The sequence below is a fragment of the Urocitellus parryii genome, chromosome 4 (assembly GCF_045843805.1).
Source record: "Urocitellus parryii isolate mUroPar1 chromosome 4, mUroPar1.hap1, whole genome shotgun sequence".
In the NCBI taxonomy this organism is placed as follows: domain Eukaryota; kingdom Metazoa; phylum Chordata; class Mammalia; order Rodentia; family Sciuridae; genus Urocitellus; species Urocitellus parryii.
The window spans coordinates 201992990-202018496 of NC_135534.1; the positions used below are offsets into that span (position 1 = coordinate 201992990).

General features: G+C 42.6%; 1 protein-coding gene across 6 annotated transcripts in view; it reads right to left on the bottom strand.

Moving 5' to 3' along the window:
* The window catches only part of Mapkap1 (MAPK associated protein 1), a 230800-nt gene that overhangs the window by 13639 nt on the left and 191654 nt on the right, over positions 1-25507 (bottom strand). For all 6 annotated transcript variants that reach the window (XM_077797105.1, XM_026386354.2, XM_026386351.2 and 3 more), the window contains one exon: positions 9663-9800. In XM_077797105.1, the coding sequence (XP_077653231.1) occupies positions 9663-9800 (138 nt within the window). The remainder of the gene's footprint in view (positions 1-9662; positions 9801-25507) is intronic.

A 25507-nucleotide genomic window follows, 5' to 3' on the forward strand; every position in this document is an offset into this window, starting at 1 on the left:
TCATCTTTCTTCCTAATCTAATTTGCTCCCATTAGTGAATATTTTGATCCAGGTGTTATTATTTTCATTTCTTTTTAAAAATATTTTTAATATTTATTTTTTAGTTGTAGTTGGACACAGTACCTTTATTTTATTTACTTATTTTTATGTGGTGCTAAGGATTGAACCCAGGGCCTTGCATGTGCTAGGTGAATGCTCTACCGCTGAGCCCCAACCCCAGCCCAAGGTGTTATTATTTTCTTAGCTCTACATTTTTTCTTTTTCTAAAATATTTTTTTTTAGTTGTAGTTGGACACAATACCTTTATTTTATTTATTTTTATGTGATGCTGAGGATCGAAACCAGGGCCTCACAAGTGCCAGGCAAGCGCTCTACCACTGAGTCCCAGCCCCAGCCCTCAGCTCTACATTTTCATTTGGTTCTTCTTAATAGTTTCCATTTCTCTTCTGAGTTCTTTTTTCCTTTAAGTTCTTGAATACATTTATAATAGCCATCTTAAAGCATACTTGTGTGCTATTTCTATCATCCCTGTCACTTTTGGCTTTATTTTTATTGATTGAATTTGTTCCTGTTATAGGACACATTTTCCTGCTTCTTTGCATGTCTAATTTTTGATTGAATGCTGGACACTATCAATGTTACACAGGTTGTGACATCTGTGACAGGTTGCTGTCCTTTAGAGAGAATTGGGCTTTGTTCTGGAGGCAGCTTATTTACTTATGGATCAGTCTGATCCTTTCAAGATTCCTTTTAAAGCTTTGTTTGGCAAGGACTAGAGCAGTCTTTAACCTAGGGTAGTGCAGTCCTGCTCCTAAGGCACAGCCTCCCTGGAGTGACTACTAAATGCCCTGGATGTCCCACTCTGGTTAGTCTGATCTCTGGTTTATGGCTGTTTTCTGCTGGCCTTGTGAGGTCCCTACCTTGGGTCTGCACAGTTTGGCATGCAATGAAAGACAGAGGATTCTTCTGAGAGCTGCTTCATAGTACAGCTCCTTTCTTCTGTCCTTTGTTCTGTGAGTTCCAAGGCATCAGCATCCCCAGCTCTTCTCTTGGTCTCCTGGCTCATGAGACTGTTACACTGGCCTTAGGTTCTCCCTCCCTGAAAAGGCAGGTGGAAAGCCAACGGGATGCCTTGTCTCATTCACTTCTCTTCTCCCAAGATCACAAGCCTGAACTGCCTGTTCTCCAAGGGCTGAAACAAGTTTTTAAAACTATTTTGTCTAGGGCTAGGGATACAGCTCAGTTGGTAGAGTGCTTGCCTCACATGCACAAGGCCCTGGGTTCAATCCCCAGCACCACAGGGGAAAAAATTGTCCATTTTCTAATCATTTATGATAGAAAGGTGAATCTGGTAGCAGTTACCCTGTTTTGCATGTTGCACATGGGCTTCTCATAAGCAAGACACATTTTGATTTTAATGAAAGTATGGCTTGCTTCTTCCATGTCTTTGGTAATAACTTAAAATCTAAGTGCCCCATTTACTTATTACAAAAATATAATATGGAGCTTGGCAGGAGGCAAGAGAATACAGATTTTCTCCATTATTTATCCAGCTGAGAAATCTCTCTGTTTTTCAGTAGGGAAGAGCCTCTTCTCAGGGTCTCTTCGTCTCTTCCTGAGGTTAAAAATCAAGAAAAGAATGAATCTGAAGAAATGACAATCAAGGAAATCTAGAAAAATGAAAATGTGTGCAAAATGTTCATTATATATAGAAAATTGTTCTGTTACTGTGGGTCCACGAGCCCAAGTCAACAATTGAGTGGAAGCATAATAGCAAGAAGGTGGCTTCTCTCAGGTGGAAAAATGTTGATACCCTCAAAATGTCTTCTACTCTAATGAACATTCCAAACAACACAAGCAAATTCCTTCTTGTTTATTAGTAAGTCCTAGGGGAAAAAATGAAGAAAATTTGCAGAGAATGTAAGAAAACTCAACAAGTATCTCAGCACCAGCCAATCTTCCCCAGGATGCAGACCTTCTGCGTATCACCTAACATGCCCCAGCAGCCCTGGGAGCAGCTGCAGCCCCGACACCTAGTCTGGGTAATGCGCTCCTCTTACCAAATGTCGAGGTTCCCAGGAGAACTGCCGCCTCCTAAGCTCAGGAGTGTTGACCCTTCCAGGACTACTGTACCGAAACACCTCTTTTCCAGAAACTACGGTCCCATCTATCACACGCTGAGAGTAAACAGCAGTAGCAGTTTCAGAGCAAGACGCTGCATCTGCCTTGTCACTACAACCTTGGAGACTTCCCCACTGTGCCTCTGTTTCTCCTTGCTGAAGAGCCACATTTGCTCTTGGCTGATTACAATTCTGGAAGCACTTTTAAATGTTCAGCCTGCCTTGGCAGTTAGGGCAGGAGCCATGAGCACTGGCTGGAGCCCCTGGAGAAGCTGCTGGATTTCTGGAAGTGCAGCTAGAAGCATAAGCAGGCATGGCCAGTGCGAAAGTCAGGTGTCAGCTGAACATGACCAGGTCAGTCAATGGGACAAAGGCTGGTTGGCCAAGTTCTCAGGGGCCTGAACCATTCCTGAAACATGGCGACGGCCCACTTAACAGCAGATCACAGCCTGAGGTTGCTGGAAACCAAATTGGGTCAGAGAACCTAAAGACAGAGCTGGCATCTGATGATGTAAGCTGGTCCCAGCTGTTTGTCTTCACCTTTCTCCTGTGCCACAGTCCAGGTTTTTCCCTCCCACACTCTTGGAAAAATTGAGGTGGTCCCCTGGTTGCCTAAGCCCATCTCACCGGCAGCTCCCTTGTTTTGGAAGGAGATGATAAATAAATCAAAACGCACTAAGCAGCACTTCCACAGGCACTCGCCGCCTTCACTGAATGTGCACCTCATCAATCACACTATTGTCTGCTTGAAAGGCGAGCCTTGTAAATGTCATATCCACTCAGGCCCAAGGAGAGGCGCATCCAAATGCAGCAAGGAGTTTTAATTGGATAGTGTAATTAAACTAAAAAACCCCAGCAGACTCCCTTTGACAGGATAGATGAAGACCCCTTTTAATAGGGCTAGGAAACATATCTGTTAAAAGGATGAGGCACTGCCTGCTCCTGATTGTGCTCCAGAGTACTCTTATGAAAAGGCAATTCAATAACTGGGGCATTTAATATGGTAGAGTCCGTTGTGTTCTGTAATCAGGCAGTACTTACCGTATTTGATCTGGAACTTATGAAATAAGTCCTTGTCAGAGAATAAAAATACAGCCCAGCTTGTCTACTAATGTTTGGAGTGCCCAGACTTCCTGGGCGTCAGGCAGAGTCTGAGAATGGGCTGCAGCCCTCCTGGGCTCCCGTGCCATTGGCATATAAACGTAGGTGCCTCACCTCCGGGGGTCTGCAGTCCAGCAAGGCCATGGCCATCTGTCCACCCACCCTACCTATTCCTCTTGCACACATTCTCAGGAGCATCTAAAGAATAGGACAGAATTCCTGGGTATCTCCTTCTTCAGAAACTGTCATGTCAGAGAGAGAGCAGGGATGGGGGAGTGCACAGTTTATATTCTCTTTCGAAACTGCCCCTGTCAAGTAAGGGAGAAAAGAAACTGGGTGGCCGAGGGATTCAATGTACTGGTTGGGGTGTGCCAAGGAGATTTAGGAAATAAACCTGAGCCCTGCTGCCACTCTCTCTGCTCTCCTTTGTCGGAAGAGGAGTGGGGGGTGCACACACAGCCCATCTTCTCTCTCTTTTCTCTCCCCAGCAACCTCTTATACACACACAGCAAACAGCTCCACAACCAAGGTAACTGAATTAGTGAGGAAGAGGTCTGTATCTGTACAGGGCTGCCTTTTAAGTAGGCTGTGACAATCCCTTTCAGATGGAATGCTAGTGTCCCAGGTCAAGGTGAGCAGCACTGGGTCTATCAAGATAGCTTCTGAACTGGCGCTGGTGGGGGAGATGGTGAGGGGTGAGACTTCAGACCTCTCCATCTATAGTCTTCTCCAAAACTATTGGATGCTTTGCTTTATTTATACAAACCTTAAAGTCAGTTTTCCTGGGCCCTCAGACTGAATTTTCTGTTTTAAGGACGGTGAAGGGTTTGTTTGATGACTGCTTTTACTCTCCCATAAAGCTTGCTTGGAGCTCTGTCTGCAAACCTTTGAACATTCTTAATATTAGTCTTTCACTATGGGTTGATGAGCCCATTAAGAACATATAAGAGAATATATATATAATCTATGAAAACTGGATACTGAATTAAACCATCAAACACCTTTAGGCTTAAATGAAAACTAAATAAAAGCATTTCAGCCATCAATTTGGCTATCACTTCTAGCCAGTATGAATTCTGCTGGAAAAGCTATTTTCGTGCAGATGTGGAATTCAATGGGAAAGACTGACTCGTGTACCAACATCAATCAAAATGTCGACTTCCCTGGCAGCTCTCAACAGTAAGGCAGGTTCAAAGGTCACAGGATAAAGAAAAAGCCAAGCTCTGGTTCAGCTCTAATATCTCCTCGGTAGAAGTCTTGCAAAAGTACCCCCTTCTGTATTAGCCTGGCTTTCATTAATCTTCTTGCCATCTTCTTTAACTAGTCATGCAGAACCGCTCGATAGCAAGACGTATAATGGGGAAGGCCCTGTGCCTATTACCGCGTTAACATTCTCTTAAACCCCAGTGCAACAATGGAAAGGGAAGGCAAAGGAAAGCGCAACTGCAGGGTGCGGAGCAGGCAATTCAATTACAGCCTGGGCTTACCTCTGTACTTCTGACCCACAAAACACAAGAGGCCTTTGTGTCTAACTGGCTTGGCCATTAAGGTTGCTGAAGATCACAACAATGCTGATCTTTTCTGCTTAAGCTAAATCAATGTGGACAAATCATTATTCAGCAGCTTTAATTTAATTAGTAAATTAAATACACTACTTTACAGATCTTGTCAAGTACTTATGAAAGAAAGATTCATTTAAGCGGGAGGTCACCAATAAGCCCAGCTAATTTAACTCATAGTTTTAACGGAATCTCATCTCAAATATCCAGGAGGTTCAGTTTACTAGGGCTTAAGAGCCTCCTGCAGCTGTGATTAATTCATAACCCCAAAGAGTTCCTATTCTGTGTCCAAACAGTGTTTTGGACAAAACAAACATATAAACCAAAAAATCCCCCACCAACATAACCAGCATAAACAGAATCAGATTTCCTTTAGATTATACTATTGCAAGAGAACATAATCAGGTTACTTCTATTATGTTGCTTCCTTAAGATTGTATATTATCTATACTTAATTGGGATACAGAGCTCTTTTCAGCTATAAAGACGACAGCTACTTTATTAAGGCTTAAATCTGATTTCTTAATGATAGGCTACTTCCTTTAAAGACTGAACCTGCACAAGCTTCTGATGAGACCAGGCCTGGCCTGGTGGAGAGTCTCTGATGGGGACGAGTTTCACAGAAAGGTCTCTGGCTTGTGTTTCAGCAGAGGAATCTGAGGCTGGCCTTGAAAAGACAGCCCACAGGGCTGGGGATGTGGCTCAAGCGGTAGCACGCTCGCCTGGCATGCGTGCGGCCCGGGTTCAATCCTCAGCACCACATACAAAGATGTTGTGTCCGCCAAATACTAAAAATGAATAAATAAATATAAATAAAAAAAAAAAAAAGAAAAGACAGCCCACAGCGTCCAAAGCCTGCGCCTAGACCTGTGTGAGGATGGACAACGTAAGCAGGGATGTGCGACCTAGAAATGTTCTCCTCTCCTGGGGCCAGACACATCCTTGGTCAGTTAAAAGAAATTAAGGTTAATTCACCTTTTGGAAGGTTTGTGACATAAATACATAAGCAGCAAAAGACAGCCTGAGGAGTGGCAAACTGGACTGAGATGTCAGTGCCTTGAGTAATAATGGCAGCGTGGTTTTCTCTTAAATCTAGAAGGCAGAAATTATTCTTAATTTTTCAGGGCTTGTGATACGCAGATTTTCTCAGCTCTTTTGAGAGTCTGTATTTTTATGTACAATTTTTTTTAAGGCACATATCTATTTAGTCATTAAGTTCCAGGTCCTTAAACACTTACAGGGACAGAGCAATAAATCTTCCCTCTGAGCACCTAAAAGGGAGAAGTGGAGGGAGGAAGGAGCCGCCAACTGCCACCTCGCAGTGCGGCCTCCGCCTCCACGGCACATGTCACTGTGTCTCTGTGTAGGCGCTCTGACGCTCAGTCCCTCTGCCAAGTCAGCTATTCACACACTTTTGGGATATGGCATCAATTAAACCTGAGTTGTGTTCCTTATGACGACCAAATTAATGGTTTGACAGTGGCTTTCTCAATAAACACTGCAAACTGGCCATATTCGAAGGGTTTAGAAACCATTTCTTTTCTGTTCAAAATTCTGACAAACATGTCTCAAGTAAGACTAGGGACAACTTCATTATCCTCCCAACACTTAATGCCTCTTTGTAAAGAAGGCTGTTTAATAACACGCCTGCTGTTTCCAACTAAATTATTCCAGTTGGTCACACGTTCCGGTCTTCAGCAAGACACTTGTGTTACGAGAGATAAAAACATGAAAAAGGAAATATATTGCAGAAATCAAAAACCTTATCTACTTCTAGACTGGCTCTCTTTGCCATAATTCATTCAAGAAGGCCCCAAGAATAATTTTTGATGTAAACTCAGCTACAAACATACATCACTATGCTGATAAAAATCACAGGCTAAACTTATGAAATATAGTGACTTTCATTTCTTTAGTGCTGTTAAAATAACTTTTTTCTAAGGTTCAACAGACACAAAAGATAAAAAGGGTTACCATTAATCCTATAAAAAAGAAAAAAAGAAAGAAAGAAAAAGCAGCAGCCCCAGAGATTAATTCTTGGTCTCATGATGGTCTGAGGATGAACTTTTTAGATTAAGTCACTGAATTAATTTGGTGAAGATACTGGAAATCATAAAAACACACAGCATCAATCTGATTCATTTAACACCTCCTTGTTTGGGCACTTCATAATATAAATTACGCCTAATAACTTTTGGTTTCTAAATTTTAGCCTCATTAAGATCAGTTTCAAGTTGACATTTATTGAGGACAACTCTGCAGGCGCCATGCGAGGAAATGAGGATGCAAGAGTGGGGTAGGGTGCCCTGGGCCAACTGTCTCAGGGAAAGGGGGTGGGAGAGAGGGGCAGACCGCAGGCAGATGCACAGTGTGTGTACACAGGGTCTGTACAGGCTCCTGGGGACCAAGTTAACAGACAGGGCCTTGCTGTGAAGCTGGCTCTTGAGAGATGAGTGTGGGAGGTAGAAAGGTTGAGTTGGAGGAGGTGAGGTGGAAGGTAGAGTGGAAGGTGGACTGCCAGTGGGGTGCGGCAGCTCACAGTGACCGTGGTGCACATTTAGGATGGAAAAATTCCAGTCTATGGGGCCAGAGTGGTCAGTGGCTGTCAATGTCTACAGAGGCTATTCTGAGTTTATTCTGTAAGCCTGTAACTTTCAAATCTTTTCTTTTTTTTTTAAGTACCAAAATCCTTTTATCTGTGAATTTTTAAAATACAGAGTCCCAAAATAGTAAAAAATAGATTTTTTCTGGTTGGAGGGAAGGCCTTATGCCTAATCCTGTCCTACACACACACACACACACACACACACACACACACACACACACTCTCTCTCTCTCTCTCTCTCTCTCTCTCTCTCTCTCTCTCTCTCTCTCTCTCTCTCTCTCTTTCTCTCTCTCTCTCTCCCCTGAGCTCTGAGAACATGGAATGAAAGGAACTGCTACGGGGGTCAGGGACTTAAAAACTATTATGGGACAGTGAGACTCTGTTCAGGAAAGCACTGCAGTTTCTAGATCTCTGGAGTCACAGTGAGAAAAGGAAACCTCTGTAAGATCCATGTGTGTGCAGTTTTTACACAGAACCATCTAGTATACCTAATAATAAGACAAGACTCTCCCAAGACTGTCAATACTGAAACGGCAGGCCCACGTATGTTCTGTATCTCCGATGTTGAGAAGTGGCCTCACGCACACACTTGTGATAATTACTTTTGGGCATCCCAGGATGCAACTGGTAGACAGCAGGGAGTCTGTCCTTCCTTCCCCACCTGCTAGGTGTGCGACACCTGCAGCTTCCAGGGCTGAGCTGCGGCCTTCTGAGGCCCAGTGCGTTCCTGGTGAGAGTGTGAGAGAAACCTGGAGCCTGGCTGTGGTTCTTCCCTGACCTTCTCCTCCAGCTCAAACCTCCATGCAACACACAAGTGATCGCCTCTCATTTCTCCAAGACATAAGAAGTTCAAGAAATGTTACTTTTAAAAAGATCCTCAGTTCTTGGGAAGAAAGATGCCAGAAGAGTGCCACCTTTACTGGCTGACAAGCTGGATTGAGTGGGACTAAGATGATGTTTTCCAAAGGCAGAGGGAGTCCAGCAGTCATGGGGCAGTTCTCTCCCTGCCTCTTCAGGCAGCCATCTTGCAGAGTCAGAGGTCTCTCTGGGATGACAGGAATGAAAGAGGGGAGTGGGGACAGCTCTACTCCTTTCCTTGAGCCCTAGTAAGTTCCCTTTCTTGCTAAATTAGAGGCTGCGTTGAACAAGAACAGCTGAATTTGACTAAGAAATTAAATAACCCAGCCCTAAATGAGGCCATGCAGCATGTGTCTAGTCTGTGAGCTCCCTGAAAGGGCTCAGTGTTCTGTAGGCCCTTTGTTAGTAAATATTACCTCAAAATCTTGGACCATAAAACCAAAAATAAAACAAAAAACCAAGCTTGGGCCACATTATATGAAATACTTGCTGGCCTTGACACTTCTTATTGCTCCTTTTGAGTATGGGATTACATTTGTTCTTAAATTTGTGGACACTGAAACATGAGGGATTAATAAAAATTAGATGCTCGATCCATATGTCTAGTACTGAATCGGTATCTATGGGGTGGGCTCTGTGTGGCCACACCTCAGACAGGCTCTGTAGGCAATGCTGGTAGGTAGTATCAGAGTTTGAGAACCACTATTCATAGCCTTCTCCAGGCAGCTCATGAAATCTTACATAGTTTAAACTTTTTCCCTCCATAGAGGAATTTCAGTGTGCCCTTTCTTCCCCCTGATGAGACTGAAGACCTAAAAATGATTGATTAATCTATATACTATATCTAATTACTTAACTGCAAAAATATGTCAAAATATACAACCAAACTGTATCTGCTGCGATAATGTAAGTGGAAAAATGCTAACCCAGCAGCTATCTCTTCTGTCAGGCCAGGCAGGACTTGAATTACAAGCTGGTGGGTCATGCAGGTGCCAATAACCTGGAGGTGCTGACACTTCTGGCATGATGGATATCTAAATCTAGCTTTTAGATGCTGGGAAAACCCCTGGTTCCTCTGATCTGGCACGGAAGGAAAGCAGGTCCAGGTCTGATTGGCCAAATGGGAAGGGACAGGAGTACAAAGTGAGACGGGATTCCCAGGAAAAATCTGCCCCATGCTCCAGCCCCCAGGGCAGGGCTGTGAGGTTCTCTGCACCATCAAGAACGAACAGGGTAGGGGCTCACTTCAGGCTCTGAGCACCAAAATACAATCCTGTCTGATTAAAAGAAATTTCTGGTAATGAATTAAACAGACCCAAGGAAAAAAGGACACGCTGGTAATATATTCTCCTGGCACCCAGCACACAGGGGAAGAGAGGGGAAAGAGAGGAGGAGACATAAATAAAAGGGACTACTCACTGGGGCTCTTTTCTTCAGCAAGGTCACAGGCACAGAGCAGGTCAGAATCGATTGAGATGGGTTTCTGCTTAATCCAAAACTTCGTGCTGGCTTTCTGATTCGTAACAGGGTCTATCTCTACTTTGTCTCCAGAGATACCTGGAAGGCCAAGGGGAGGACAAAAAAGAAAAAGTGGAAGGTGTAAGTGATTTCAATGTAATAATCTGACCTGCTTTATAAATCCTGAACTGGAGGAACACGAGATCTCTTACCGCCCCGAGGAACGCCGGGCTTCTTACGACAGAGACTCTAAATGGCATGGAAAAGTTGCACAGTTTGGTTTCCTGAGAGGGTGAGCTATGGGGGGCAGATAACAACCAAAACTAGATGAAAATCTAGTCTTGGTAAACATGCCTTTGAGATATAACATAGACACAATAGAGAATTTACCTACATATTATTAACTACATTATTTCTACATTTAATGAAATAAACTATAACTGAGGGTCATTTAAAAATAGTTTTGATCAGTGTTTTCCTTTCTTTTTTTTTAAAAAGATGACCTGGGATGGATGAATTAATATTACTTATGCTTAAAGAGTTAAGCTACCCATGAAGAATTTCTGATCTGGAAATTTTTTACACACTAATTAAACAGGAAAAAAAAAAATCTCTCTTTCCTTCTGGGACACTAAATAATTACTGGAACTATATTTAAGGAAGTCATGGGAGGATCAAAGGGTCTTTTATACAAAGCCTTCCAAGTTCAAGTCCTGGAGCCTGGTTTCAGGCTGTGGAGGCCACTGGGTTCTCTGCTGAGGGACAGATTAGCACTGGGTATGCGCTCTATGCAAAAGACCTTGAAGCCAGAAGCTAGAATGTTAAATATTGGCACTTCAGGTTTTATTTTAGGGCTGTGAAAGACATATCATGTTGCACAGTGGCTGGGATTAAAGGTGTTTGTAGAATAAAGACAGCGCCTGGCACAGGAGGTACCCTGGTGTCAGCATGGACACGCACAGAAGTGGGTCTTCGGGCATCTCAGGAGTGTGCTCTCATTCTTAGCTTGATTCTCATGATCTAACCTAGATGCACTCTTTTTCTTCTTTTGCTGAAAATTGAAAAATGTGTTCATGAAGTGAGACAAAAACCTTTAATACACCCTCCGGAGTGAGCCCCATATGGAACCTTAAAGTAATTAATTTTTAGGCCATAGTTTAAAGGTCAGGGTCAAAGTCCAAAAGAAAAAAAAAAGCAAAATGAAGTCAAGATATAAGAAACAATTAAAATAATAAAATGTACATACTCAAGTGTAATAGAAAAAACAATTGGGGTTAATAAATTTCATCCTATGGATTGTACTTAGAAAATTTTGAACAAAATATGAGAAAATAGTAAGCCAGAAGAGGTGGCAGATAAAAGAAAGGGCTTAATTAATGTCCCCTAAAAACCAAAATATAGACACACACAAGAATCACGGTCTGATAGAAAACTGGAAATCAAAAAGAAAACACCCAATCTTGGTGATTAAGTCTGCCACACACTCCATTTGTTCCTATTTTATATTTTGGATAGATTAATTCCAAATTCCAGTTAGACAAAGGCAAAAGCCGGTGGACAGATGGACGAGAGGAGGGCAGTGATATGCTTAAGAAACAGGGCAGTGATATGCTTAAGCCTGGTCATTACGTAGTCTTAGGTAAAGACGAACAACTGCTTTTTATTTTTTTTTTAATTAATCAAACACTGAGATTTGTCATCTGACACATTTCAGGAACATCATATTTCAATTAGGTATCATGTCATAAGTCCAATTGACACTGGATGCCCAGGTCTAGATGATTTCAGGAGAGTGAGAAAGTACCAGGAGATCAATTTTATTACATTTCACTTAAAATAGATTACAACTTCCCAGTTACACTCTTGCCTACAATTTGGTCATTGATTGCAAAAGATCTGGACATATATATAGTTTCCTGAAAGAAAAGTACTTAAGCCATTGGTGTGAGTAGCGTATATGTGTATGTGTGTGTGTGTGCAAGTGTTTCTTCCTTATTCTTCTTTTTATTTTATTTTGACATTTGTAAAAGTCAAAATGTGCATATTTCTTATGTGGAAATAAACCCTGCCCCACATTCCTTTCTCAGAAAGAGAGAAAAAAATCATCACCCGAGAGAGGTGGTTTAGAATTTTGTTCTGTGGCCCTGCAACTCCTGAAGCCGTAGTCAGTCAATATTGTTAATGTACCTTGTTAATTTGATAGGATTTGTCAGGTAACTCCACTGGAAAATTATATAAAACTGTTCCAGATGAAAAGATGATAGTGACATGAATTAAAGTGATAGAACAATAGTGGAATATAAACCAGAAATGACACCCAAAGTGGCTGTTGATTTATTGCCATACTGAGTTTGGTTCTGGGCTCCCATGTATATTAGTGCTACAAATCTGGGTCCATTTAGCAGAGGGATGCTCATACATACATCACCAGCTCCTGCTCCAAGCCAAGGTCACTCCCCATTGCATCAATCTTTTCAACACAGCCTTCTTCACAAAGCAGGACTTTTGTAACCATCTCAGATGTAACAGACTCTCATCCTCTTTCATCTTTCTTTTATCATGTAAAGTACACTTTAACTTCTATTATTTTTATCTGCAAATTGTTATTGTATGGTTCATCCATTACAGGCTGTATCTCTGCATCAGTTGCCTAAGCTTTGCCTGGCCACAAGAGCACTTTCCCAATGACACCCTTTCCTGCGGTTACTGTGCAGTCACTATACCCAGAGAGGAACCCCAAGGCTGGGGCTTTGGAAAGGAGATGTGGGAAATGAACACAATAGGTTGAAGATGGGCAGACAGGTAGAACACCATTTTAACATAAAAGATGCACTAAATTGGATTTTTTTGTCCCTGAATCGAATCACATTTTTCCACTGACTTCTTATTCCAGTGATACTTTATCTTCATTTTGGATTGATCTGTAATTGGCAGGGACTCCCCTCACTTGAGTTTGAAGTTTTTCTGCCCCGCAGCCTTTCAGTCAAGTAGTTAATGATCTGTAAAACTCTTGCCTGCCTCCAGGAGTCACTATTTAAAGGAACCTGTAGGGGAATCTTTCCTGATGGGAAAAATCCTTTGTAAGTTAAATAACTTCACTCTATTTGAGAAGTGTGTGAGTTCTCAGCTTCTTAAGCTGAGCACTCAGCCCCACAGGGCCCTATTTGCTCTTCTTGAACAAGCACTGCACCCAGTCTGGATGGGCTGGAGGCTGCCCACTGTGGAGCCCACCTTGCTGACCTGTAGCTGAAGAGAGTCACAGACTCCAGCCTAGAGGTTTCCCTGGCTGGGAGACCTAGGTCTTCTTTTGGGTGGAAGTAGTAGTTAGCTTGGCAGAGGGAGACCAGTTATATACGAGGCCGGAGCCACAGTCCATGTCAGGGATGGGGACACTGAGGTAGGTTGTGGTCCTGTGGAGGAGGCAGCTAGTGGGACCTTCAAGTGGTGAGATCAAACAGATGGGCCCCCACCCACTTGTGAATGATGCTTCTCCACTGCTACGGGGAGGAAGAGAGATTAGGTGCCAGAAGCAGCACTACTTCCAAGTGACAGTGGAACACCAAAAGACCTGCTGAGGCTCATCTTCCTCAAGACCCAGCAGGTTTCATGCTAATCACAGACACCATGCATTAAGTGTCTACAGCATTTTAATACAACTGGTACGAGTAATGTGCAAGCATGGTTAGAATTCCATTGTGTGCACTGATTCAAATATCCTAACAACCTTATGAACTTGGTTCCTGCGTTCATCCTTGTTTTATAGATGAGGAAACAGAAATACAAGGAGGTCACATAACTTGCCCAAGGCCAGTCAGTTCTTAAATGGCAAAGCTGGAATGTGAACCCAGGAAGTTCTAGCACCTATGCTCTCAGTCACTACAGTGTTTGCAAGAACTATGTTAAGTGTTTTACACAGCATACTCTGGGAGAGTGGAAGGTGCTTGCTTCCAAGTGGAGAAGCCATTTCAAACCCTGAGCCATCTTGTTCTCAAGTCCTGGTTCTTTTCCTGGCTCTGCCCAGCCTTATCCACTTGAGTCAAGAAGACAGAACAGAAACTCTATCCAGGCCACCTTTTAACTCCTCTCTAAACTTTCTTTCTTTCTTTTTAAATATTTATTTTTTAGTTGTAGTTGGACATAATACCTTTATTTCACTTATTTATTTTTATGTGGTGCTGAGGATCGAACCCAGGGTCCCAAACCCAGGGTCCCACATGTGTGAGGCTAGCAACAACCCCAGCCCCCACTCCTCTCAACTTTCAACGAGGAAAAAGTAAATGCTCAGAGGTGCCAACAAATGCACACATCTACTTTTGTTCATATGTGGCAAACTGGAGCGCAAAACCCAGTCAATATTCTTTCTTTTGACTACTGCGCATGGTATTCCTTGGCTAAAATTTCTATGTAAAATCTCTGAAGGAATAATAAATAATCCTTAGAGGGTTATTTATGCATGATTTAAAGTAATTCAAATTACAAATGTATTTCCAAGGAAATATAGGAAGCAGACTTTTGTCAAATTTAAATTTCTCCAAATTAAAAGTCAACACATAACCAAAAAAAATTATGCATAAGAAAAGGTTAACTTGCTGCATACAGTGGTGCACACTTTTAATCCCTGCAAGTTGGGAGGCTGAAGCAGGAGGATGGCAAGTTCAAAGCCAGTCTGAATAACTTAGTGAGACCCAAAAGGACTGGGGATGTAGCCTAGTGGTAAAGCATCCCTGGGTCAATCCCCAGTCCAAAAAGTTGATTTGAAAAATTCTTATGACACAATGCTAAATGAAAAGGGCAGGAAAATATTTATAGAAAGGAGATGAAAAGGATATGTTCCAAACTATAACTGAGGTCACTTCTAGTCAGTAGGATTACATTCTTTCCTTTTCTGTATTTTTCCAAAATAAAAACCTCGCCAAAAATTAAAAATAATTTTTTTTAAGTGCTGGGGATCAAACCACTGAGCTACATCCCCAGCCCAATAATTATTTTAAAAGTTGGCTTTTTGAGGACTGAGGTTGTAGCTCAGTGGTAGAGTGTTCACCTAGCATGTGTGAGGCACTGGGTTCGATCCTCAGCATCACATAAAAATAAATAAATAAAGTCAATGTGTCCATCTACAACTAAAGAAAAATATATTTTTTTAAAAAGTTGACTTTTTTGATTCCAACTCAGAGTTTAGTTCCCTGTCCTAATTTTTAAAGTGTGGGGGAAGAGAAATATACTGAATTCTGTACTTGATAATCATGAAAAGTGATCCTAAATTGCCGGGCGCAGTGGTAATCTCAGTGGCTTGGGAAGCTGAGGCAGTAGGATCATGAGTTCAAAGCCAGCCTCGGCAAAAGTGAGGCACTAAGCAACTCAGTGAGACCCTGTCTCTAAATAAAATACAAAAAAGGATTGGGGATGTGTCTTAGTGGTCGAGTGCTCTGGAGTTCAGTCCCCAATACCTCCCCCTCAAAAAAGTGACCCTAATTTTAAGAATACTTCCATTTAGCAGTTTGCATGTACCCAAAGGGCTGAGCTGCTAGGAGGGGCTCCTATGAGCACCATTATACTCAACTTGGTGCCACTGTCAAAAATGGTGCCCAGTAGGTACCCTCATCAGCCTTGGCAGGTGAGGAGGAAACACAGGGGTTGGCCTGGAGTGGGCAGGGTCCGCCCTTCCCTGGGATACAGGGAAGCCATCAGTCTCCTCCACCAGCTCTCCTCCCCACCCACTTACCCATCGCCATCCATCATGACCTTTTCATGCTCCCACTTCTGACAGCTTCCAGATACAGTGAGTCAAACTTCACTGGAAGCAAACTATCACACCAACTGTCAAAGGCAGAAAACACGGCCTGATTGCTGTCCTACATCAACGCCAGCATATAAATCCTTCCTTAACAAGACAGCTCAAAATAAACAAAACACAACTCAAATGTATATACAACTCCCCAGGGAAACCATTTGTCCAAGGCTGTAGAGTTATCACAAGGGGACCCTTGTCTGTTTTAACTAACCAAAAGATTTCCATAAAAGGAAATTAGCACTATATATCATCTTCTGCTAATGCAGATGGAGTACCCATTTTTGGCAGCTCCTGAGCTAGATCCTTCTGTGTCCAGCTGCTTACTGAATGCTTACAACGCTTCTATCAGGAAGGCGGCATTAGCCCCTTTTATATTTAAAGAGTGCAAAGAGGTTAGGGACAAGGATTTTGGAGTCAAGAAGTTCTAAGTTCAAATATCAGCTTTCCTACGTCCTAATGAGGTAACTTTAGGCAAATTGCTGTAAAATGGAGCTGTTGTGAATAATAAGTAAAATAAGGCATGAAACATGCTTGTTAACAGTTCCTGTAGTGATGACGACTACAACTCCTACTATACCAGTACTTCTAATGACCAATCAGTCAGGCAGTGGGCTGAGGGATGTGACATAGACTTGGGGATGAAGGTCAGAACTGGGGAGCTCAGGGATCCATGGGAGGAGTATGAACAAGGACCCAAGGCATGGACCCTGACACCTGCTCTATACTCCAGTCTTGGAAGCTCCAGGACCCAGAACAACTATTCAGATGGGGGCCCAATGCCCTCATCCCCATGAATTCCTCTGACTACCTCCCATCACCAAGTGCCACTGGGCATGTCCTCAACCTCCAGGAATTCAATTCAGCATCAGGAATAAAACATTTCCAGACATGGAATTGTGGAAACATTTGTGCCATAAGATGCTCACCCCATAGTTGCCAGGTCATGAATCCCCGCTGGTATTATCCTGGGCAAGGAAACTTCTTGGTGAGCCTGGGCTTCCCCCTCTGTAAAATGAGGGTGACAACAGCACTAGCTCCTGGGGTGTCGTGAAGATGGAAAAGCACAGCACATAGAACACTTGGCACATGATGTGCACAGGGAGCATGCAATTCCTTATTAATCAAATTATTATTAAAGATGAACTTTAGAAAGGCAAAATGATGTATTGGCTCAGGGCAAGTCAGCTAGTAAACTGCAGAGTGGGATCTGAAGCCCAGGTCTGGTTAAGTCTAGGACATGCTCCCACCCACTGGTTATTTCTGTTGTACCAGAGGAAAATATTTGACTGAGGAGGCACATCCTGTCCTAAGTCACACTTAAACTCGCCTCCTCCAAATTAAAACAACACCTTGGCAAATATTCAGGCATTTAACGTTCCATGTCTCAGTGTATTTCCTGAGTTACTGTTTATTTGCCTAGACTTCATGAGCTGTGGTTCATTCATCAATTTCCTATAGCTCTGAATCTAAGACTACAAAAGCCGCCCTGTTGTTAAATCCTGGAGTAGTTTTTTATACAATTCTACAACCCTCTTGTCTTCAGGTTACCTAGAGCCTATGAAAGCCTGGAAAAGCCCCTGGGAGAGCCACTGAACAACTCTTGGCCAGAGTGGATTTTGCTGAATATATACAACCAATCGATAGCATCTACAGAGCAGTCAGGGAAGCCTTTGAAACTTGTCTGAATTTACACACAGGATCAGACACACAGGCTCTTTGGGCTTAATGAGACCTTAGAGATCACCTAGTCTGGGGCTTTACTTTCCATATGAAGAAATTGAGGCTCAAGGCTGGGACATGACTTGTCTGATGTCAACCATTAATGACAGAGCTGTAACCATAATTCATATCTCCATACCACCAGGCCAGGCCAGAGCTTAGACAGACCAGTTCTCCTGCCTTGCAATGCATTTTTTGTCTAGTGGGTCTATTCGCACACTGATCAGATGAATCACAATATAAAAAGCACCCTCCAGTAGTAGGTTAGGCACCCCAAACCATTTGGAGCACAGTTAAAGTCCAGGAGAGCCCTTCTTTCTTGAGATCAAGTGGGGTGCTGTGCCTGGGGCTAACCATCCAAACTGTCTGGGAACCATGGCTAATAGCTGACAATCCCAGTGTATGGCCAGTAAGAGACTCAGTCAGAGGTGAGAGCACACTTGAGTAGACTTACCCTTGGCTTGCATGCAAACTAACAACAGCCTACGCATGTCTGAGCAGCAGAACTTAGCACAGGGCTGGGCACCAGGGAAGGGCTCATTAAAGGGACCCAGGACTGTTTAGCCCAATGGCACCTGTCTCTGCATGAGGGCCAAGATCTTTCTATAGAGAGGTAGTTAGATCACTAAACTAAATACTCCTTTGGGAATGTACATTTCAGGTGAGTTTATGATGCCAGTTAGGAAGCCATAATGCCCTTTCCTAAGAGAATTTATCATGTCACTCACAGAGTGGGAAAACCTGGATCTTTCCCAAGTTCAGGTCCAGCTGCACTGTTGGAGCTCAAACACCAAGGAAGAGTGGGTCATTAAAAGAATTCAGACCCTTGGGTGAGCTCTCAGGAATCTAGCTCCCCTTAATTTTATTATGGTAGTGCTTCTCAATTTTTTCTAACAGTTCTTTTTCAACCACCCAGAGAACCTGGCACATTGTCATGAGTAACCCTGGATTACTCTATGGGAAGTCTTAAAAAAGGGGGCTCTGAGATCAGGAATTAGAAGAAGGTATATAGTTAGAAAAAGCCCATAGAATTGCTGACATGGGTAGCCAGGGGATTTTCCTTCAAGCCAATCACTGCATTAAGCATTAGTGTGGTAAAGGAATTTTCTGGAAGCAGTCTTGTTAGTGCCTGCTACCTCATAAGACCATTAGTATTAAACACAATGCTGAATTTTGGTTCAGAAATGTTTTCAAAGTAGAGACAGAACAATCCCTTAACAGTAGAATTGCTGTTCTCAAATGACTAATAGGGATTCTGGAGCTAGGTTTTGTGCATGTTTTCTTTAGTGTCTTGGAATGGCAAATGGTATCTTTCCCCCAACTGCTGGGGATTGAACTGAAGGCCTCACACATGCTAGGCAAGTGTTCTACAACTAAGGCACAACCCCATCGGGTATCTCCTTAATGTTCAATGAGACAAGGAAATGGAAACATGGAGGATCAATGTACTTCCTAAGAACATGTATTATGTAATACCTTGAACTGTACGCTATAGGGGCCCCACTGAAAGCTAACAGGGAAATATTTCATTTGCACAGCCACCCCAAACTGTTTCCATGTTGGGAGCCTGAGGAGTAGTAAAGTCCAAGCCACAGCTGCTCATTTTTACTCCCTCTCAGGCTTGGTGTGGTTCTTAAGTTTGCATTTTGTATACTGAAAGATAACACTGTATAATAAAATCTTCCCTTATCCTAATAAGTCTTCCTTTTATTCTAATAAAGTCTTTACTATTATGACTATTGAATACTGGCGTATAGTAATTGATTAGGGAGTTAAATAATACTTGCAGTAGGACAAATAAAGTGGAGAAGACAATAGATGGCAAATCTGCTGCCTCTCATCATGCTCAGGCCCAGGGCAGACATTTTTAATCAATCACAGAGTTTCTTCAGGTTGCCCTCAGACACGGCTAGAGATGCTGTCTCAGCACAATGCTCTGGGCAGCCGTTACCAACCTGATTAGAGGCAAAACCTTTCTGTCTTCTCTAAGATATGTGGTATGGTACTTGATACTTTTGATAAATAACTATCATGATCACAAGTATTATGAATATACATAATAGATTATTTTATGAAGAGATAATGGAGGTAACCATGGAACCTTTCCATAGAGGTTACTGAATACACTATCTGTAAATCTTCTATAGAATCTATATATCCTACATAGGGTTGTATTATGCAATTACGACACATGGAATTCACGGCATGTCATGTGTTCAGTAATATGTCTCTGATGACACGGGAAGGGTCCACAGTGACAAATGATAAGGCAAAGGAAGCAGTTTAGTACAAGTCCCACAACCATCAAATCACTTCTCAGCCCGAGACCCTGGTTTTGGGAAACTGACTGGCCTAGTTAGCTAAAACAAGTGCGACGAAACAAAAAGGGGTGAGAGAGCTCTTGCAATGCTGTGAGTTGTGCTTCCCAAATGCCAAAATTAGGAGGGGATTTTGAGCCAGCAGGTCTGGTACAAGGCCAAGGACTTGGATGAGGCCAGGGACTCTGATACATGGTCGGTTAGAATCGCCATTTTAAGGTGCTCTGCAGATGAGAGGTATCACTATGGTGATGCCTTGGCCCTGGTTTCTGGGTAGTCTGTTGCCTGGGGCACTGTAACTCAGCTTTGGCCAGGCAGCCAACAAATACTTAGTATTATAGGCTTTCTGGGTCACAGCTGGCATTTACCATCCAACCCTTTCAATTTCACTGTCTCTCAAACCTACTTCCTGCTACCAGCCCTGGCACTTTTGGGTAGCACCCTGCTTCATTCAGTTCCTGATCTCCTTCAAACAACCAGGCACAGGACCAAGCAAATGGAAGATCAGGTTAATGAAAATAGCCTCAACTTGGTATATGAACTCAGGCAAGGTGTACACTTAAAGGGCATCTGCTCTTTATGCCTAACCCTAAGCAGTTAAGAAGAAATGTTTTAGAGAATGTTTAAGAGAAATACAGCAGTGGTCAGACATGATGGCTTTGTTTTTGAGCTTTCCATGCTGGCAGAGCAGGGCTTGGCAAATGGGTATCAATTTAAGAATCAAATTGTTGAACTGATTGGTAGGGGCTGGTTATAGGACTGTAGAGGAAAGGACTGTGAGATTAGGTTTGGGCACAGAGGGAAGAAGAACAGTGATTTTTTTAAAAAAATGTTAAAAGGAGAATGGAGGAGGACATCCGTTACCAAAACTAGGGGAGAGAAGAGGGAAGGATGTACAGGTTTTGGAACAAGCCAACTGGAAGGATTACTTCCTTTGAGAAGGCCAAGTTATGAATGAATGAGGCATCTTGGGCATGCTGAATTTGGCTCAGGTAGGGGATTGGGTTTCTGTTCCAGTTCTGATACTGGGACTGAATTTCTTCTCTCTGGGCCCAGACCTAATTTCACCTTTCCAACACAGCCCTATCAGCAACCCCTACCGATCAAGAGGCTGAAGGGAAGTGCTTATCAAGTACCAGCTATGTGCCAGTAAACACTAAATTCTTTACATAGACCACAGTATTTCATTAACTCCTTCAAGCCTCAGTTTCCTCAGTTATAAAATGGAACTGCAATATCAATGTGCCATGTGCACTAACAGGGGTAAAAGTCATTTGCAAACTGTCATTTGTCACAGAACTAACAAGAATATTAGCTAAACAATAATCTGCACCTAGGACATAATGCAGTCAGTAGTCAGGCTCAGGACTCTGCCTTAGACAGTCTTGGGTTCTGATCCCAGTTCTATCACTTATTAGATTTTCCCCTATACTCACTTTCTCATATAAAAAATGAATGTCAATGGGATGGGGTTGTGGCACAGAGGTAGAACACTCACCTAGCATGTGTGAGACACAGGGTTTGATCCTCAGCACCACATAAAAATATTATGTTTAATTAAAAAAAATTTAGAAAAAATGAATGTCAATACATATCTAATAATAGTGCTGTGATTTCGAGTGCCAATGCATGTAAAAAGATGATTAGTGGCTCAGTGGTAATGCACTTGCCTGGCATATGTGAGGCACTGGGTTTGATTCTCAGCACCATGTATAAATAAATAAAGGTCTATCAACAGGGCTGGGGATGTGGCTCAAGCGGTAGCGCGCTTGCCTGGCACGCGTGCGGCCCGGGTTCGATCCTCAGCACCACATACAAACAAAGATGTCATGTCCGCTGAAAACTAAAAAATAAGTATTAAAAATTCTCTCTCTCTCTTAAAAAAAAAGATCTATCAACAACTAAAAAAATTATAATAATAAAAAAGATGATTAGCAAAAGTGCCTGGCATATACTAAACCTTTGATAGATAACAACAATTTTTAAAAAAATAATATTTGTTAATATCATTTTAAAAGAGATCTTGAGTTAGGCATGATGGGGCTCACCTGTAATCCCAGTGACTTGAAAGACTGAGGCAGGAGGATCACAGGCCTCCTAGGCCAGCCTCAGCAACTTAGTAAGGCCCTAAGCAACTCAATGAGCCTAAGTCTCAAAGTTTAAAAAAAGAAGGAAAAAAAAAAAAAAAAAAGAAAGAAAAAAGAAACAAATTGCAGATGGTAAAATTGGAGCACCAGTCCCTTTTGCCCCACAAAAGACAAGTAGCTGCACTGACACTGCTCAGCCTGAGGATTCCTCTCCTCTGCTGCGTGCTTTCATATACTATGGATTCAGTGTGGGACAGTGGCTTTCTGTGGAATCAGCAGGGAAGCTGGGTAAATGCTGCACACGAACATTTACCACTTAGAAGACTTGCCTCAGGGGCCACATGAAATCTCTGCTCTGAATGACACAGGATGGACGGGCAGAGGAGACCATCCATCAGTGTCAAGAAAGATCTGAAGCACCTGGCTAGTCAGGTGAAATAAAATAAATTATTTACTGATCTCAGAATCCAGCTGCTCTCTTGAATGCTCATAAAGGGTTATTTGCTGGCCTGTGTTTTGCAGTAGAATTGAAGGAAAGAATTTCTGGATTGCTGTGTGCAGGTTTTTGCTGTTTTTGTGAGAGTAAAGGGGGGCTGTTACATGCTTTGTAAGGAGGGAGAAAGTCTGAAATTATACACTTGACCTAATCTCTGTTGGAAAAGAAGGCTATTCACTCTTAGCATGATACATTACTCATGGGCATGGTTTATCTGGTTGTCACAAAACTGCTTAGGACTCATTAATGAACTTTCTGCTTTTAAGGTTAAAGACTGAACTTAATCTACCCTCACAGGATCTAATGCCATCTGTTTTAGAAACTCCCCAGAACTGTGACACTCCACCAGGGGGCGCTATGTGTGGCACTGGAAGCATCTCCACATGACTGGGACCTCCTTCCAGAGAACCACTGTTTTGGGGAGAGATACCTGCATCACTGGTACCATCCATTTCTAACTTTCTGGACTCCTTTGTAGCCACAGATGAAACTCTACCAGGAGAGCCACCACCTAACCTGAGTGACCTGGTACAATACCTACAAGATGAGGGACTAGGAGAGATGGCAATGGGCAAAATAAACAATAATGACAGTGATAACAGCATCTCTAAGGTACCATTTAGAATGCAGTTCTATGGGCCATTTTCATATGGACTAAAACACCACAATCCTCATTTAAAAAAAATTTTGTTTTAATTGTAGGTGGACACAATAACCTTTGTTTTATTTTTATGTGGTGCCGAGGATCGAACCCAGTGCCTCATGCGTGCTAGGTGAGTGCTCTACCTCTGCGCCACAGCCCTAGCCCCTCATTTTATAAATGGCAAAAACTTAAGATTGAAAAGCAAAGGGTCTTGCCTAGGCTGGCTGTAGGCAAGTGGCAAAGTGGGGACTCAAAGCCAACCCTGAATGAGTGCAGAGCTGGCTCCTCCCACAAATTCTTCTGTTCACTTTTTCCTTTGAATGAATATATAAAATCAGAATCTGGGCAATAAGATTTGTCTTTCTGCTTTTAAAAGAAAGTGGGGGAGAAAAGCCCAGGACCTGTTATGGTTCCCAGGCACAGCTTGTCACACTACGGAATCACAATTTACGGATCATGCCCACTAGGGAACATTCCTGCCTTGGGCCTCTGTCTCGACCAAAGCTGGGCTACTCACTGGACTTCTTAAAACCAGGCCCACTCAGAAAAAAGCAGATCCTTTGCTACTGAGCAAATACTGCTGCCAAACACAAACTGATGTTGTAGAATAATCTTATTTTAGAAAACTTTTAATTAAAAATGCACACACAGAAAAGGCACAAATCCTGAACAAGAAGTTTGCCAGTCTCCCAGAAGCCCCACCTAGAACGGGGCTACCTCTCTCTCCAGGTTCTGATATCCTCACTCCTTACACAAGGGTATTTTGATGACTTTTTTGAACATTATATAAGTAGAATTATGTGGCATGTTCTTTCTTTTTCCTCTCCTTCATTTGTTTTTTAGTGCTGGGGATTGAACACAGGGTTTCATGCATGGTAGGCAAGTGCTCTATCATTGTGCAACATCCCTAAGCTAGAGATCTGGCTTCTTCTTGAACAGTCTTTTTATTTTTAGTTCTAAGAAGGTCACCAGGAAAAACAGCCCCAGGGTTTTTTCTACTATTCTCTAAGCAACTTTTATATATTAAATAACATTTTTACTACTTTAGCTGTATACTTTTTTGTTTTTGTTATACTAGGAATTGAACCCAGGGTCACTTAACCACTGAGCCACATCCCTAGCCCTTTACAAATTTTATTTAGAGACACGGTCTCGTTGAGTTCCTTACAACTAAAGTTGCTGAGGCTGGCTTTGAACTTCTGATCCTCTTGCCTCAGCCTCCCTAGCGGCTGGGATTACAGATGTGTGCTACTGTGCCTGGCCCTTTTGTTTTGTTTTTGATGAGACAATACAAGTATAGATAGCGGGGAGAAGGTAGGTTCTGTGTTTTGGTTCAAAGTTACTGATTTGTTTATTTAGTTTGTTGGGATCACCATCATTCTAGCAGCTCACGTTTGAGTTTGTGTGTTACTCTTCTGGTGCTGGGGACTGAATCCAGGGCCTCACAAATGCTGAGTCATACCACAGAACCCTAGCAGCTACTGTTTACCGAACACTTACCATATACCAGGCACCTTCCTAAGTATTCTGCATGTGCTGTGACACTTCATCCTCATAATTACCCTAAGAGATAAGGACTATTATTATCTTTATTTCACAGATGAGGAAATTGGGGCTGTGAATCATTCGCCAGTGGCAACATAGCTAACAAATGCCCAGGGTCTGAAACCAGGCTTTACCTGCCGAGCCCATCCTCTACACACTGAGCCACACTGCCTCTCAACTAACAGCCCTCACATGCTGCTCACTCACTGCTTTCCAGGCCCTCCGCAATCCTCAGAAGTTGATGCTGCTGATAGTCTCATCTAAATAGGGCAGAACTGAAGCTCAGGAAGATGAAGACCCTGGCTCACGGTTACATGGCTAGTTATGGATACAGCATTATGCCCAGCGAGGTTCATGGGTCTATCTCTTAATTATTAAGCTGTGCTGTCAGCAGGCTGCAAATTCCTGTCAATCAAGTTGGGAAGGAATATGTGAGATTTTTGAGGCTTATTACATGTTATCCAGATTTAGAGTAATGCCAACATAGAAAAGAATTAATTGAGAAACAAAGCATTTGTGAGAAACTTAAAATCAGTGAGCCCCAGAATTAGAATTTAAGCTTTTTTCCTCTATGCAATAGGCACACAAGAGCCAGGAAGGGGTGATGTGGCAGAGTCAGGAGGGTTTGGCTCCCTGATTGACAGAACCTGGCATCCCTACCTGTTCCTCCTCTCCCCAAACATATGTGGAGTCCCTTTGTTAGGGAGCAGGTACACCCCAGGGTTCCACTCTGACACCACCATCAGCCGCCTGTGAGATGGTTGAGATTGCATCTCTTTGTACTTTAGTTACATTCTCTGTCAGATGGGGACAGTAAAAATACCTACGTTTTAGGTAGTTAAGTAGCACAAACAAAGCACTCAGCACAGTGACTAATATCCAGTGGCTACCTAGGAAGGGTAGCCATGATGATGAAGATGGCAACAATGACAACATTATATTAATATTACTATTATGATGCCTTTTCTACTCCTGTTGGGTTTAAGTCAGAACAGAAATTTGGCATTTCTGCTGAATTAACAATTCACTGCAAATATGTGTTCAAGGCTAGTTCCAAATTATCTGGTGAGAATCAAATACAACCTCTGAGATGCTTACAAAGCTTCCTGAATGAGGAAGAAAAGGCAGCAGTGATGTCACACAACAGACCTGAGGACAGAATCACAGAATGAAAAGATCACAGAACTTCACCAAAGTCGATGAGCTT